The 17,665-nt window shown below is 34.9% G+C and overlaps 1 protein-coding gene across 2 annotated transcripts in view; it reads left to right on the top strand.

Moving 5' to 3' along the window:
* Positions 1–16,253, top strand: part of LOC149084508 (uncharacterized) — a 110,382-nt gene extending 94,129 nt beyond the window's left edge. For both annotated transcript variants that reach the window (XM_089234915.1, XM_089234914.1), the window contains exons 24-28: positions 3,280–3,369; positions 5,209–5,336; positions 5,918–6,063; positions 7,330–7,571; positions 10,386–16,253. In XM_089234915.1, the coding sequence (XP_089091041.1) occupies positions 3,280–3,369; positions 5,209–5,336; positions 5,918–6,063; positions 7,330–7,571; positions 10,386–10,410 (631 nt within the window). In that variant the 3' untranslated portion in view covers positions 10,411–16,253. The remainder of the gene's footprint in view (positions 1–3,279; positions 3,370–5,208; positions 5,337–5,917; positions 6,064–7,329; positions 7,572–10,385) is intronic.
* The last annotated feature ends 1,412 nt before the right edge of the window (positions 16,254–17,665 follow it).

Raw genomic sequence — 17,665 nt, 5'->3', positions numbered from 1 at the left:
TTATATAGGAGAACATAATAATGGTAGTAATTAATCATTGGCAAGGCATCAAAGAAGTATAGGCTTTGGTACATCAACAAATACAGTACGTGTTGTTTGTGAACACTTAAAAAAAGATAAGTGCAATTTTAAATGAGAAATGTAAAATTCTCCATTAATCTTACAATAAGTGCTTTTTTCACACTCTCATATGAGCAGAATCATTGATAATGTCATCAAAATCTAATTCCTGGGTTATCTCAGCTTCAATTCACAATAAAGCTAAAAAAGATGACAGTTTTTCTTGTGAAAGGCTTGAGCAAACTGATGATTTTATCGGTTTTTAAGAAGAAAAATTATCTTTCTGTAGGACAGTTTGATATTGGTGATGTTGTCAATAGTGATTGAATGCTGTCTCAACATTTGGAGAAATGTTTCTTCTAAACCTTTAGCAATATATTGTATCACCAATATGAACCAGGATTAAAATTGTTGAAGTTTGTCTGAAAGGTGTTTGCAAGATTAGATGCATAGAATTTTGCAATTTGCAAATACACAGAATCTTCATGATGATTTGAGGATTTCATGTTGATCAAAAATGCAAACTATCTTGTCATCATTTCATAAATCATTTTACAATCAAAGATGAGAAAAATATTGAGGAATCAAACAAATGACGGTAACACATTGAAACATATTTCTTTGTCATAGAGTTAATATTGCAATAGGAGCATTGTACATGCTGTGTAAAGTCTATTACTAATTTGTATAATATTTAAATTGATATTTAATAGGGCTTGCTAATAATAGCTAAATTAAGTAAATTTCTTTAAGTTTTAAAATTTTTACTGAATAAAATTTATAAAAATCTGAGTCGAATATATACTATATTATATATTTGGGGGAGGGGCCCCAAAACATGGGGTCGTGGGCAAATGCCCATGTTACCCATGTGGAAATCGGGCCCTGATAATTGGTGTTTTTATATATCTTGTTTTTTGAAATGTGCCTTCTGAAATTATGAGCCTTGAAATAAAAATTTTATCGAGTGAGATACCAAAAAACAAATGAAAGGGAAGGTAGTTGTACTTTTTGTCTATTTTTTTTTACTCTTTTTGAATTTTTTCAAATTCAACTTTTTGGAAATTTAAAATTTATTAAATTTTTTTTTAATGTCATGTGCACCCGATCCTGATGTAAGGCCAGGAGAATGTTTTCAATATTTGTATGTATGCCTCTGAATGTGACTGCCATTTTTTCTGCATGCCCATCCCTTTTGGCTTGCTACTATTTTTCTATAAGTGTACTTTTTCATGTTTATTCCTCTCATTCGTACATCATACCTTTCTTTCCAATTTACATACATATGTGTGTTTGCTCTCATGTTAAACATAATTTTTTTTATTGCATTCATATTCTATGATAAATGTTTTTGGATTGTGCATCTTGATGCCTGAAAAAAAAGTTCTATTTAATTTAAATTTTTTTTCTTTCAGCTTTTTTTTACTGTTTTTTCTAGCTTTTTTTTTCTACTGGTTTTTTTTTTTTAGCGAAAAGAACGTTTCTTCCACAAGGAAACACTCGACTCTATCTCACCAGATCTCACTAATGAGCATCTTTTAGTAATGCATTGACAATGCCATCAGAATTTTTATCATAGAAAACAATCCTAAAGAATCTGAATTTGTCATATTTACAAGGGATATTTAGAATTCTCTAACTTAGCTGCTAAACTTTTTATAAAGAGAAGAAGAATACTACTTGTCAGCAGTGGCGTCGGAGCCAGGGGTGCAGTAGGTGCTCAAGCACTCATGGTATTTCATAGCACCAGTCTAAACACCCCCAGAAATTAAAATTTCCCATGAAAAGATAGTCAGACACCCACAGGTCTAAGATACTTCCGACGCCTATCTCGATTCTTTTGTTAAAAATTTATCATCCTATCAGGCTCTTCAGGAAAGAAAATATCCTCACTCACTAGAATCAATCAGAAGTAGTGAACACAGAAGTAAAAAGTATTAGTTAAATTTAATTTAAAAGTATTAATTGAATTTATAGAGCCTAAATTAACTAGATTTATTTATAAGTTTAAAAAATTAATTCAATGATAATTAATCTAACAAGCTTTTATTTTCTCACTGGACGTTAGGTTTTTTTTTCTCTTATCCTTCTTTAGAAAATCCCTATACCCATGTTAAATTTAACTCACTTTACACGATTTCGTCTTATGCAATTATTTTGCAGAACCAATTAATCATGTAAAGGGAGGGTGCTTGTAATTGAGTATAAGTCTCACATTTTGAACCTACACCATATGAATCGGCATCACATATGCTTAAAGCTAATGTATTTGAATTTTTTTTTTTCATTATTGCAACTTGATAATAATTGACTGATTAATCGTGTTAAATAGATTTTCTTTCTTTTGGTATAACTGTGACACATTATTTTGAACATATGAAACAAAGTATGGAAGACTCGATACCAGACAAGTGGCAAAGCGGAGATGAATTTCTGGAAGAAAATTCATATCCCAGACCAGGTCCATAGCCAGAAATTTCGTTCGGGGAGACCACTTTCATTTCAGGGGGGGGGGACCAAAGTGATATAACAATAGATTTGGCCATCTTTTTTCCTTTTTTTTTCAGTAATTTTCTCACTTTCGAAGAGACCAGACCCCCCCCCCCCTCTGCTACGGCCTTGTCACAGACTGCAAAGAGATGATGGCTCGATTCCCAGTGAGTCATGAATTTTCTTTCCAAAATTCATTTCTGCTTGGCATGCAGTCTTTTGTATTCTGCATGAACAGCAGAGAGTGAAATCGTGCATTGCATATAAAACAAATCTTGTAACCAACGCTATCAGTAGTTGACCATGTATTTTTCCCACTATGCTTCTGTGATTAATAAAATTATTGACGATCATCATATTCTTTTTGCATTAATATGCACTCTTGTAGAGAGTTGAGTTTATAACCAGTATTTTTCTAACAGATTTCCTTAAAATCTCCAAAAAAAGAAGCATAATGTGGTAGTAGCTTGGTGTATTTTATGAGCAATCTAAATTTTACTTACAAAAATTAGCTTCGTGAAGGATCATCACTTGCAGTTGTACTGGAATAGTGTTATGGAAATACTGCCCAAGTTCATGTATAAAAATAAATTTAACAACTAGCCTTCTGAAACAAAATTGTGTCTTCAAACTTTCGGTCCTCTGTAACTAGGATGGTAGTGTTCATTTGAGCGTGGAGTTTTCGTTTTTAGTATCACATTAAACATACCATTATTTCTTTTGTTACAGTGCATCTGGCTGTCCAATGGCGAATCGGCATAAAGTTCGATATGAAATAACAGCTGCTGATGGTCGTCCAATCAAACAAGAACCTTTGAGGTTAGTTTGAAGTAGACAATCCTGATGTCAAAATACTATCGGAAATTGAGGAACAAAGGAAATGACATAGAATTATTCTCTCTGTAAAAGTCTCTCCCTCTCCCCCTTCCCACAGAGAGCAGGCAACCTTCAACATGATATACTTATGCTACATGAATGTTCATGCATTTGCAAAATGTGAAAGTCAGGTGGCAGCAGCAGCATAACACAAAACAAGCATAACTCTGATGGCATAAATACATTAGGGCCATGCGTATACAGATAACATGTTCCTGCATGCACAGTTAAAAAAAACAAAGTTTCAGAGTCCCTGTTTATTCATAGTTTAAACCAGTTTTACACAGCTTTTTCAGTCCACGGACGAGATAAATGATGTGGCTACTGCTCAGTAGAGGGCAAAAAATTGTGTAGCTATCATATATTCTGTGAATGGATTGATATTTTTTTAGGAACACTTTTTGCGGAATGGATTGAATTCCGTTGGCAGGCTGCATTTGGTCCTCGGGCCAGAAATTGTGCATCCCTGGTTTAAACCGATGTTAATTCATGCAAGGATGCTTTCACAAAGGATTTTTGAAGGAAGTTAAATTAAATATTAAATAATACAGTTAGTATCAGTACTAAACAAAGTAAACATTTAGTTATCATCAATCGAGCATTGATTGACCCATGGGCGGAGATAACGGGGGGGGGGGTTACGTTCACAGGTGGAGTCGACTGATCTAATGTATAATGTATATATGAGCTGACATCATCATCATCGTGCCCCCCCCCCCAGCAATAATGACCTTGCCCCCCCCCCAGACTTCCAAGTCAATCTCCGCCTATGGATTGACCTAAAATCTCACAGGATCGTAAGATTCACATAACACCCAATGTCCAGTGAAAATGTATTGTTAAGATATATCATAACTGCTGAGTCTCCCGAATTTCTACTTCCATCTCCTGGACTGGTGAAAAATTCTTATATTCCTTGAATTTTGACTGAGATTGTAAAAAAAAAACCCTGCTTTTGGGGAAAAAATTATTCCCAATGGATTTATTTGGGAAAAATATTGCTTTCGGTTTTTACCCCTGAAATGACATCACAAGCATGATGTATATTGTCTCTATTGTGTCAAATCACAAAAAAAATATTTAATTTTTGTGTGGTAAGACAAAATTCATCAAAAAGGCAGTGCCATTTCGGCCTTCGGACATCAAAAATTAGCAAGATGACTTGTATCTGCCTGTCCCATTGCACCTGTATGTCCCGTTTCAGGCCCGATGGTGGTTTCTTTGTTGAGGAGATTTGATTTGAGCAGTAATATCAGGTAGTTTAACCTAGGTTGACGCCATGGTTGGCGATGATTGGTGGCTTGGCAGTAGAGCAATTCAAATCTGAGATTCTGGAAAATTCTTAAATAGCTTTATTATAAAAATCTATTGAATTGGTTGAAAATGCATACAGTGATCCTGGTTAAACCTTGCTTTTCTCATTATACCGGGAATGGGCTAGACCCCAACATTCAAAAATCTGATGTCCCTTGAGTTTGGTGGCATGCAAGCTAATGCGGGGGAAATATGCTAGAAATCCTTATATTGTTTTTCAAAAATTCCTTTTATATTCATTTTTGTACGTAATTTGGATCTAAGTGAAAACCTCCCTAATTCTTATTTTCAAAAGTTGGCAACTCTGATATATTTTTGTGTTTTTATTTTATCTATCATAACCTTGTTCTGTTATCTACGATCAAGATATTGTCTATATCCTAGGACACTAGAGCATATTTGGTTGTGTGACTTTGTGGTCAAACATTTTTTTATTTACATTTTGTTTTAATTTTTTTTTCTAATCAGCTCATCACCGGTGCATGATGGAGGTGCAATGACAAATGGCTGTGCTTATCTGCCACTTCAAAACCCAAAATACCCAAAGCTGCCTCAACCGCTGAAGAAGAAACTTTCTGATGATTCAGATAAAAATCGTATGTATCATAGACCATTTCTTTTTTTTTAGGAGTAAACGTTTAATCACTATTTATCGACTTGGGTTGCGTAATAACTCTAATAAAACTTGATCTCTGCAATAACTTGTAGAAGTATAGCTATGTTAAAGTGAATTAGTGATACATTGCCTTGTGAGATATTATTGTTAATCTGCACAACATCCCATCCAAAATTATCATATAAACGACAATAGGTAGAACAGAATTTTTGTGTGTTCCTCCCCAGACAGCTAATCCATATATGTGGAAATACCCATGCATAGAACACCTCTCTCAAACTGTCATACAAAGTAATAGATTTTAGTTTAAATATCATACTCATAATTGTTCTTAGCTTATTAATAATTAAATTAAAATGATATTTTCATTCTATGTTAGATAACTAATCCAAGATATTTAAAATTCGTTACTCTGGTTTTTAATTGTCCAGGGATTCTGAGTTCTTTCTTTTTATCGCACTTTCGCAACATTCCGTTCAAAATTTGTCTTTCAAATTATATTACTATTCTCTTGATTGAAATTTTCTCTTATGTTACTATTCTCTCGCTCTATCAATCTAGAAGATGCTGATAATGATGAAGAAATCAGAGCACTTGAAGAAGAGATTCTTGAGTTGCAAGAATACAATGCTAAGGTTGAGTCTGAAATGATCAAATTACGCACAGATATTACACAAATGGAGCAGCACATACGCATGACAGAGAGGGTGAGTCATTTACTTATGTGTAGTCTCACCTTCAAAGTAAAAACTTGAAACTGCCCATCTCATAATTTCCAAAAGATGAGGCATGAAAGCCTCCTATGGAAAAGTGACAGAAGAGTAAGTTTAGGGTTCGAGTAGGTGCGTACCAAAATCTTGATTTGGGAACTCCAACACTAATAACAAATGGGCAAAATTGATCTGTACAGGGTCTCTCTAACCCAGTGCTTTGTAATATGCATTATAGATGGATTTAAAAGGAAAAAAAAGCAGTGACATACAGCAATGCTTTGCATTTGACTTCAAGTTTCTGTTAGAAATATATTTATATTGTTGATTATAAACATAAATAAAGCATTGCCTATTGTTTTTTTAAATTAGATGAACAAAAAGGTAAGTATATAGAGTTTTTTGTTTTTTTCTCGGCCCTCAATATATTAGGGAAGAACTTCTGGATGTTAGTTATCCTCTCAGGGAATCACCCCTGATGCCCAGTATTCCTTGCATGTTATAAGAAAAGAAAAGTTTTGTCTCTAATGCATTGATTAGTACATTTGCCTGTTAAACCCCAAAAAACTCCTACTCCCAGAACAGAAAACTAACTTTTCTTTCCAGAGGTTCATATCAGCATAACATCCAAAAGAAAAATCTCTTTCCTACAATAAAAAAGCTGAATGTTGTAAATTATTTTGCTGCCCAGCATGGGAGTAAAATTATAAAGAACTAGCTATAATACCCAGTTTTGTTTTCTTCAGTGAGGTTTTTTGGAGCTCCCTCTCTTTCTTTGAAAGACATATAAACCGTGTCTGAGTTAACCAATATGGTGCCTTCCTGTGCAATTCACGTTTTTTGCCCATTTCAGGTATATTTGCCCTGCTCTGACAAACTTTTAAAGTAGCCTATATCGTACAAGTCGGGTCCCATTAGGTAAATATATAAAATTTGGTGACAATCGATCTAAAATTATAGATTTGTACAGAGAACAAACACAGACAGGCAGAAAATAAATTTTATATATATATAGATATTGGTAGGGCTAAAAATGGTGGAGGGGAGACTGGGGCCAGTGTTGCAAGTTTGCGCATATACTGCCAAGAAATACTCAAACTTGTATATTCAATTTGTGGTTTGTGGAAGAAAACGTGAAAGTTTTATCCATATTAATATTATCAATTTTCGTGTGTGTGTGTGCACTCTCGTATGCCCAATTTAAGGCAATATATTGCTCAACAAGTCATGTTAATTAATCATTTTTTTCTCCATCCAAAAAAGGATAACCAATCACTGGCGCAGAAGAATCATAATCTCAATGAGTATTACGAGTCTCTAAGAAACAATATCATTGCTCTTATGGATCATGTGAAGCTTCCTAATTTTGATGAGAGGCTCACTCCTGATAATTTTGATACGTTTTTGAAGAAGATACAGTTGCTGTGTGAGAACAGCTGCCGGGAAGAAAATAAAGCTGCTCTGACGTCTGTGAAACAGGCACTGAAGGATTTCCATTTTTCATCGTAAGTGTGTAACTATTATCATTATTGTTTACATGCCGACTTCTTATATCGTTCAAGAAATTTCCCCCTCCCCATACATTTCGTTCAAATGTCCTTGAAATCTTGCTGAGGAAGGGGGCCTTTCCACATAGGCGTAGGCAGAATTTTCGAGAGGCAGGGTTATTTCAAATATTTTTCTCTTCTGAAGGGGGCGTTACATTTTTTTCCTGCAAAATAGCACTATAATCTCGGCTTGGGGGGTTGGAACTCCAATCCCCCTTCCTCCTCCTCTTTGGCATATGCCTTTCCAATATAATTAGATCAGACTCTGAGGTAAATTTATTTTGACCTCAATAAACCATTGTGCCTTCAGAATGGTACGTTATTCAGGATATGCTCTACAGTTTCACATAGAGTACTTGGCACATTTTTTTCATGATTCCTTTTTCCTTCAGAAACAGATAATGTTATCAAATTTGAAACTAAATCACATTGGCACTTTTTTCTGTGCAACAAGTAGTCTGTAGGATTGAAATATTTTTGCATTGCTTCAGTCAAGCTTCTCAATGATCCAAGTAAATAATATCTTTTTCCAAACTACAAATTTTATTAGCGATGTTTTAGTACATAGAGATTCTAAAACATGAAGATTTGGGCATCAGCCACTTTTACTTCCTGTATGGAAGACAAATGGCTTCGTTCTTGAGCGTGAACCATACATAGACATCCTAAATACTTTGGAGCCATGCATATATACACAACAGATTCTGACATGTTCCAATTTGCAAAAAATTCTCTATAAATAAAATTTGTATAAATGAAAAAAAATAACATTATTTTCCTATGTCTTTGGCCGCAAATGCATTAATCGTCTAATAACTGAGAGAAACATATAAGTAAGAGATTACTATATACACCACATACATATTTGGGTGATGCTAATTATCTCAGTTAATGGAGACAGCCCCTGAAAACATGATAATTAGCATCCTATCGATTATTCTATCAGGCTAATTTATTTTGTCAGATAATCTTTCTCCATACATATGCAGCTCTCTTTTATCTCATGCCTTATCACAATCCTAGCTTTAAATTTTTTTAGGCTCCTTCAAAATGGCACCAGACATGGAAACTCTTTAGGCACTTTGCTGGAAAATCAAACAAAAACTGGGCATGGTAACCCAGGTCAATAAGATACTCATCTAAAGTACCAAAGAACATTTAGAGGTGTCACAAGTGTGATACCTGATTCATGCTTGTCAGAAACTTTCCTGACACGGAGGTACAACAGAAGCAGCAGCAACATGACCACAGAAAAAGATTGGTACTGCACTGAGGGGTTAGCGTACTAACTTCTCTGCGAGTAAAAATATAAATAAAATGTCAAAACGCTGCTGTTCAGAATTAGCAATAAATTGTAGGCCCTTATATAATTACCCCCCCCCCCCCTCCTTTTCCCGAAAATTACCATAGTGCAACAAAAATGACAAAACAGAAATTGCTACATCAAGCCCATCAAAACTGGCTTCTTTAAAGCCTTTTTTAAGTCTGCCTTTGCATGAAACTCTTTAATTTGTAGGGGGGGGGGGGGAGAGTTTAGTTTTGGACTGTCATTTTTCAAACAGCATCTTTGTCTGGCCGCATGAACATATGAATTTTAAAATAGAAAATTAAAAAATATCATCTCTTCAGTAAATTTCATAAACCAAAACACATTGAAACAAAATATGAAATACTTGTGTATAAGTTAAATTTTTTGCGCAAAACATTTGTTTCAACATTGGGGAGGTTGGCTTATTATATTGGCTAATTATATATATAGATCAGCTTTTACTGGGAAAACTTAACCTGCTCTGTGGTTTTTTCAGTCCTCTGGGAAGAGGGGAGGATGGCTTATATACAGTTGTAGTACAGTCGAACCCTGATTTAACACCACCATTTATTTTGCAGAGTTCTGGTTTTATGCCTGTAATTCTTAGAAATGGAGGGTTTCTTCAGGCAATAAACGGGTTTGGCATGGCATCAGGGGTCACTATAATGAGTTCAACTGTATATACAGTATATCTGTTATGGTAAATGTGATAAATCCTATTATATATAATAACCAGTTATTGTGAATAATTGCTGAGCATTTTGCTAAGTTGGATAACTTTCCCTAAATTCATCACTCTCACCAGCAATTATGCATAGTACTCAAGCATCGTTGCTAAATTTAATAAGTACTAAAAAATTATCACTTTTACCAGCAATTATGCATAATACCGAAGGATTGGGTGGTTAGTAAATATGATAAATTGTACTGTATGATATACTATACATGATAATTCATACACATATTGTATCATTATATCAGGGTACGATTGTAAAATTTGTTATTGTATCATAGTCCAACTATATTCATCACACATACTAGACTCATTTCGCTCTTTTTTCCTATGTATCAAATTTACCAATTATGTTTGGTTATTATTCATAATCACAGATAAATTTCAAGTATTTATTAAATTTACTATTGACACTTGTATAGGTATTATGTATAATCTATGGTAAAAGTGATAATTTTTGCAGTATTTATCCAATTTGCCAATGATGCTTGGGTATTATGCATATTTGGTAGTAAAAAGTGATAAATTTATCAAACTCACCATGATGAGTGGTAAGTATGCATAATAACCAGTTATTATGCATAATAACCAGTTATTATGCATAATAACCAGTTATTATGTATAATAACCAATTTATCACAATATTACCATAACAGATCTACCACTCTATGATTCACACATATTTTAGTTTATTTTTCTCATCATACTTTGATTTCACATTTTGTTTCAGAACATTGACTGCGGGATGGAAGTAGCATGAAGTCGCAGCTTCTTCATTGAAAAAAAAGTCCTGGTTGCCTCAAACATAAATTTTAAAAAACATAAAAATTATTGTGATATTTCTTGCTCTTAAAAACCTTTTTCTTGCTCCACTACGAGTCTTTTTCATCCAGACAAATGTTTTCTCTAACTAACAATTTTTTCATTATTCCGATTTGTGATTGCGCTGTAAAAAATATTGTGTGTGCTTTGTTGATGTCAAAAGAAACAAAAAAAGGGGGGAATGACATTGTTATTGTTGTCTGTAATTCAAGGAAGCAAAGAATTATTATTTCCATCTATTTTGTGTGTATTTTCATGATCATAAAATAAGGTATTGTTGTCCCCTCATCTCGATCCCCAGTGCATGCTGCCTCTACCCCACCTATTGCATTGCACTTCATCCTGAATGCAAGTGCTGCTTGTAACGTGCTTGTATTAAGGTTGTTGAACACATCAGGTCATATTTGAATTTAATTTCATACAGTATAGTGACTTTCAATAAATTTATCACTATTTTGTTCTGCGTTGTCGAAAAATTGTAAATGCTTGGCATTCAAATTTACAAGATATCATCATAATTTGTTATGTTTTTTGTTTGTGTATTGCAAAAATTTTTTTATTCTTATTTTTATTGTGTTTTCAGTGTTTCTCTCTGTAAAAATACATAAACGGTCAAACATGCAGAATAATTTATTAAAACAATGATAGAATTATTTATTTTAAGTGCCAAAATGCTAGGAACTGCCGAGACGATCAACCAAATCAGTCTGTTTTGCATGTAAAAAACTATAAGTTATGGTTGAATTTCACGCTTACAATTGTTTTCTTTTTGTTGTTGTTTTTTTGTTTTTCATTTTTCTTTTAAATATTTGCTCAAAGCAGTGAAGCCGCTTGGCGGTTGATTGCACCTGGTTGATAATATCTATTTTTGACTCCTGGGAGTTTTGCCAGAAGAATAACTATTCGAAATGAACATGAAGTTGTAGGACCTAGTGGGTCCCCAATCCTCATGGGCTTAAAATAACTAGTGTGTCAAAAATGATCAAACTGGTTGAGAGAAAATATTTTATTGTTCTGCTTCGAAAGTTTATTGATTCACATGTGTGATTTAGTGTTCAAAAAAATTATTAAAGATTCACTTTTAAGAATTCATTGATGGCAATACAAGAACAAACTGTACATCAATAATAAAGCTCCGTGGAAATACTAGGCTGGCTCATTCGCCATCTTTGAACAAAAGTGTGACAATACTATTGCTATGGTCAGCAATATTATTGTTTTGTTGGTTTTTTTTTCAAATATTTCAGAGGCCTCATTTGGAGTGGCAAACCTGTTCTTCGCTCAAATATGCATGAGTTGTCTGCTCTCCTTTACAGACATCTTAATTAATAAGATTTAGCTCTCTTCGAACATTAATTGAGTTCACTTCATTAATCAGTGTTTATCCAGCCAGTCCCTAGAGATAACAAAAACCATATCACTGCAGGTTCAACCAACATGGTTCAAACTTTTTGCTAGGGTTTCATCTAATTTATCAATTCAATCTCAATTGAACATGTATTTCCAGGGCCGGACTTAGGCAGGCACGATAGCTCTCGGCTGCAAAATATTAGGGGTCGTAAAACTGGATTTTGACTACTTATAATATTTTACAATATAACTGCTTGTAAAACCAGAACTTGAAATTCTATTCCCTATTGATGACAAATATGTTGATTTATTTACAGACACACATATATATGGTGGTGAACTCGCTGCCCCCACCCACCCACATCCTGGAATGGAAACTCAATTTTTGACAAGATCCCAGACTAAGATTTGTAACTGGGTTATATTGATTTTCAAGAAAATTGTTAGTTTACAATTTTTTATAAATGTATAAAACCTGACGGATCTCCGGAGGCCTGCCAGCGTTACTAAATGGGAGGGGGATCATGGGCCTAGAGGAAAAGAGATGCTCTGAGCCCACTACCCTATCAGACTTGAAGTGCCAGTCACACCAATTCAAAATCTTGTTACATGGATAAGGCATTATTGTTTTGCATACATCCCGTTAATGTGAGAATTCTTATTGACCTGCACTATTCAGTTTGCCTATTCATTAAGACAGCCCTGCTTTCTGGAACCTCCCCTGAAAGGTTTTTTTATTGATCCAAATTATAAGACATTCAACTGGGCCCATTAAAATAAATTTTGGTGGATGTACAGAGCAGAAAAATGAGTTAATCTCTGAGCCTAACACTATCTCTCTTAATATTGAAGAGGGTCGAAAAACTGTTCTAGCATCAGGCCGCTAAATGACCAAGTCCGGCCCTGCGTGTTTTTGTGATATTTTGTTGCAGTTGTGACCCTGTAGAAGTGGATCAGATCCTATATCACCTCAGAGGAGAGGTTCAAAATTAACTAGTCAGCTTATTTAAAGTTTTTATACAGTCGTCACTTGCTACAACGATCCTCAATCGTTCCATTCAAAACTGCAATATATTGAAAGGAAAACATATGGGATACTTGTATGAAAACTTTCGGACTTCTCCTACCTGTCATTTCAATGAAATGATCGTGCTATAACATGGGGTCGTTGTTAAGAGCATCGACTGAATATGTCTTTTTTTTCTGATTTGAATACTACTAGCAATGAAAAGCAACCTACAACCAGTTGTAACAGATAGTTAAATATGTCTCGTTTTTTTCTCATAGTATTCTTTGATGCAACCATCGTTTTATTTTTACCATTGTTGTGTTCACAATATAGGTTGTAGTAGTTTGTTTCTTAATTTGTATTATTTATTTATATATTACTTATCCAAGCTATGTGTGTTTGTTTTTGTTTTTTTTTAAATATTGGTTGTTTTATCTTTGTTATGCGTAAGGTAATTGGTATTCATTGTTCTGCAGTCATATCATCAGAAAAAATGAGCGTGGTAGAAAAAAAAACTTCATTTCTGTAATTTTTAATTTCTGATAATTTTTGCATCTCGCATTGTTTAACTCTTATACAAATTTTTTCATGCTATTCATTTATAATGAATTTCATGATTCCAATCATTTGATGAGGTATACAAATGCTGTCTCAGTTATTTAAATTTTTGTTCTAAACTGCTGTTATAAATTTTCGACTTGCTCTGACGATTATGTAATCTACTGATTGCTAGGGCCGTCTTAAGAGTTCCATGGGCCCCCGGCCAAGTGATTTTTCAGAGGCCCTACCTGGCAAATTTACATTCTTACTCTCAAAAATTTCCATGTATCATTTTGTGAGGCCACAAGGCTGTGCCCAGGTTGGCCCAGCACCTCTTAGAGATAGAAGGCCTCTGCACGATGCTCGCAACATCAGCAAGTAGTCCATTTTCCCTCAGAATATTCAGGGAAAAACATTCCCTGCTCGTGCCAGTATCATTGTGCAGAAAAGAAATGATCGGGCTCAGAATCTGCAATTTCTATGACCCATATCCAATCACCATGCGATATTTGTGAGCCCACCAGGAAGAAAGATTTCTTAAACCTTATTTTAAGCTAAAATAAGAAGAAATGAAACAGGGTGCTGTAGTTTAAATTGGGGCAAACTTGCTAGGTAGTCTTAATGACATTACAGATGAACTTGGCAACTCCATGTGGAGGCCTTCTATCTCTTACTGAATGCTTTTTTCCTCTTCACATACATAACATTCTGATACAAACATCTAATCAGAACAAGTTAAGTATACCAGACAGGATCATAACTAGGCTGGGCAACGGGGCACTGCCCCAGGTCCCCGAGCCAAATAGGGAGCCTCACAAAAATGTACACTTATTTTACATAATTTTTTCCTTTTTAAGGGGCCTCCCAAGAACATGTCTACCCCGGGGCCCCGAGAAGGTAAGCTATGGTCCTGACACCCATTGGTGTATACAAAGGGGGGTTGCCCCCAGCCAAGATTATAGTGTTTATTTCGCAGGAAAAAACTCCCCCCCCCCCCTCGAGAAAATTCTGCGTACGACGCCTATGGTGACACCAGGGCAGTTGTCTGCCCTGTATTTCCCTTCACCTTAAGGATTCGACTAAAACATGTATCATCAACTTATTTTCAAGAAGTTGCTCTTTTCAGCTTCTGCTGTCTCAGGTGTTACTGGTTTATATTTTGTAATATGATTAATTTGTGATTTATTATCCACAACTGCCTGTTATCATTGCAGATTTATCACATTTGCTGTGTAACATATGCATGCATATTTGTCGCAAATGATTGAAGTTAATCAAGCAATGTAATTAAGTTCTGCGATTCTGTAAAATGGATTAAATTGCAAGTACAATAGCCAGGAGGCATTGAAGTTGTATCGATAGTCCAAGTAATATCAGGAGCATGTCATTCATGTCAAATTATTCTTGGAATAAGACTTTGAGCAACTTAATTCCAGTTATTTCACTTAACATTCTTCGCACATTCACAGTACAAGCCTTATCCTCCACATCCTGCAACAGAGCTCCTCAGGCCGAGATCTTTGTTGTGTTCCCGAGGCCAGAATTTTCATATGCTCCTCTGTAACGAATTTATAGTGTGACAAAAAATAAAAAATTGTAAGAATCGTCTGGGGTGCCTAGGCTATAGCTTTGTCAGCTCCACCCTTGTGGCGGCCCTGGTAACAATCAGAATATTAGTATAACATTTGCATGTTTTTATATGCTTTTATTCTAGTTACTTCAATTATTATGAACAAAATTTTATGTTCGTGATAGCAGTGTATGAAATGTAACATTTGTGTGAGACTCGTATTCCAATATAGGGCTTTTCGAACTTGTTGCTCTCAAAAAATCTGCACAGGTTCTTCCTAAGTTCTTAAAATCTGCATGCGCCCTTCTCGAGTTCCTAAAATTTTTATGATTGTGCCGCTCACTGTTAAATATTGGTATGCCTCCCAGTTAGTATCAGTTCTTGTAGTATTAGTTGTTTTTCTGATTTGACAAATATGAGTCTTACAACTTTAGTTTCACCATTACTCACCAGGGCTGGTTCCGGACATTATTCAAGTGTAAGGGAATAATATTTTGGGGATAAAAAAAACACTCCTGCCCTTCAGTTTGAGTCCTGAAAAATCACCTTTCTTCAGTTGGCACCTAAAAAAATCGGCCCCTTTAAGTGGTGCCTTATGTGGCCACGTAATTCGCAGGATTCAAGATCCGCCCTTGTGATCACTGATTTGTTAACTCTTGACTCTAAAACAATGATTTTTTTTCTTTGATTTGATCTTGAAATCTAATATGCTTGGAAGAAACATTTATGATCGTTGTATGGCATGTGTGAAAACAAAACAAGCAGTTGGACGATATTCAAGTCTTTGAATAAAAAATAATTCTTATCTAATAATGACCGAACTCATTTTACACCAGAAATCTCTTTTTTTTATAAAAGTTGTGTGTCATTACATTTAAAGTATCTGAAGTGAAAAAGGCATACTTTGTATGTTTTATATATTCCTATTCGGGGTTAGCTGAAATTCATCCACAGAAATTCTCAATTTTTCCTCACTTAAAATTATATTTAAGAAGAAAATAAAGGTTTTCGAGATATATCCTGTGGGGGGGGGGGATTGATGCTTAATATATATATATAATATATGTATGTAAAAGGATTTTTTTTCCTTCTCTTCTCTGTGTTAATTAGATGTGAATTAATTCACGTTAGTAAGTGTTTAAAAAGAAGAAAAGAAAAAAAATCTCTCTCCCGATTGTAATATGTGTAATTATGTGTATATGTATATATATAACAAAATAGTTTTTATATGATATGCAATGTTTTTTTTACATGTACATTCGTCATGTTTTTTTTTCTTTTTCCAAATTCGTGATTTTTTCTTTTTTCGTTGTTGTCATTCTTTTTGTGAAAACAAAGAAACATCTGTCGGTTTTTTGTGAAATAAAGAGCTACATTTAAAAAACGTGCTTCGTTTTGTTTAGTTTGTTTATTGTGTTACTACTGAGATTTTGTATTATATAGGTATTTTTAGATAATAATGCTTTTGCGTTGAATTTGAAACAAATTTAATGCTAAAATTTTTATATGTTAGAGATTTATATCAAACATGGTGTTGCTATTTAAATGGCTATTATTTATATATATTAATTTATTTATGTTTGTAACTGATGAAGTGGCTCTTAACCAAGGGTGTGAGGTGTAATAAATTGAAGTACATGAAAAAAAATGTGATAGAAAATTCACTCTGGAGGTGCAACCCAGGGGCGGTCTTAGGGCAGTGCGACCGGTGCAATTGCACCGGGCGCTAAATGAGAAGGGCAAAAAATGGGAAAGTGATTTGTACCCGCTCTAGGAGGAGCGCCAAATCCAAGGTAAAAGGGCAGAAAAAAATTCGACATGATATGTTATGACATAAAATATTGCTGTTCCTTTGAACGCATCAAAACGAAAAGATTGAAACAAAAGTTTTTTTTAATTAGGGGAAGTCAGGGACATGAAAGGGTCCCACTCGGGTAGAGATTTTGTCTCGAATCGCCCCTAAGTGCAACTTGTGTGTGTGTGTGGACTTAAAAATTGTAACAAACCGTACATACACAACTGAACATCTTTTCGGAGTTTCATGGATCTTGTTCCAGATACCCGGTGAGTAACTTCCTATGAGGCTCCTAGACAGTATCTCTGGTAAGGTGTGACCACAATGGGACTTTAAAAGGACATCTTTTTTTGCTTTCAAGAAACTAATGAGGAACGTATGTTGGAAGTTCAATTTGACTTTTTTAAATAGCTTTGTAAACCAGATTCTACAATCATGGACCCCCCCCCCCTCATTCTGTTTTGTAAAATAAAAAAAAATGAGGTGCAAAATATATATTGCTTTATTCCATTGGGATCGTCGGCCCTAAAATATGCTTCACGGCATTGTTTTACACCTTGGTAAGGTACTAGGTGGAAGAGAAGTGCGCGTTATCGTTGAGATTAGAGCCGAAGTCCCTGAGGTTAAAAAAAAATCTAGAGAGAAAAATAATCCCTTCTCACACAGTGTCGTTTTAACGCATGGACTCACCCCGGCGCTGCCCGGGATTCTCAAAAGTAGAGGGGCCTCACGAAAATGAGATCTATTTAAAATTATCTAGAATTTACTAGGCAGGGCCTCAGAAAAACCACTTGGCTAGGGGGCCCCATGATGCTCTTAAGATGGCCCTGCCCCTTCCCCAGGTCCGTAGCGTGCTCTCTCGGGGGCAGACTTTTCTTGAAATGGTTATGTTCAGAAAAAGGAGTTACAAGTGCCCCCCCCCCC

The sequence above is a fragment of the Pholcus phalangioides genome, unplaced genomic scaffold, assembly GCF_987345545.1.
Source record: "Pholcus phalangioides strain wild (caught in Gottingen) unplaced genomic scaffold, Ppha-v1.0 ptg000008l_1, whole genome shotgun sequence".
NCBI lineage: Eukaryota > Metazoa > Arthropoda > Arachnida > Araneae > Pholcidae > Pholcus > Pholcus phalangioides.
Note: the sequence above shows the minus strand (reverse complement) of the source record. Positions and strands in the feature narration are given on the sequence as shown.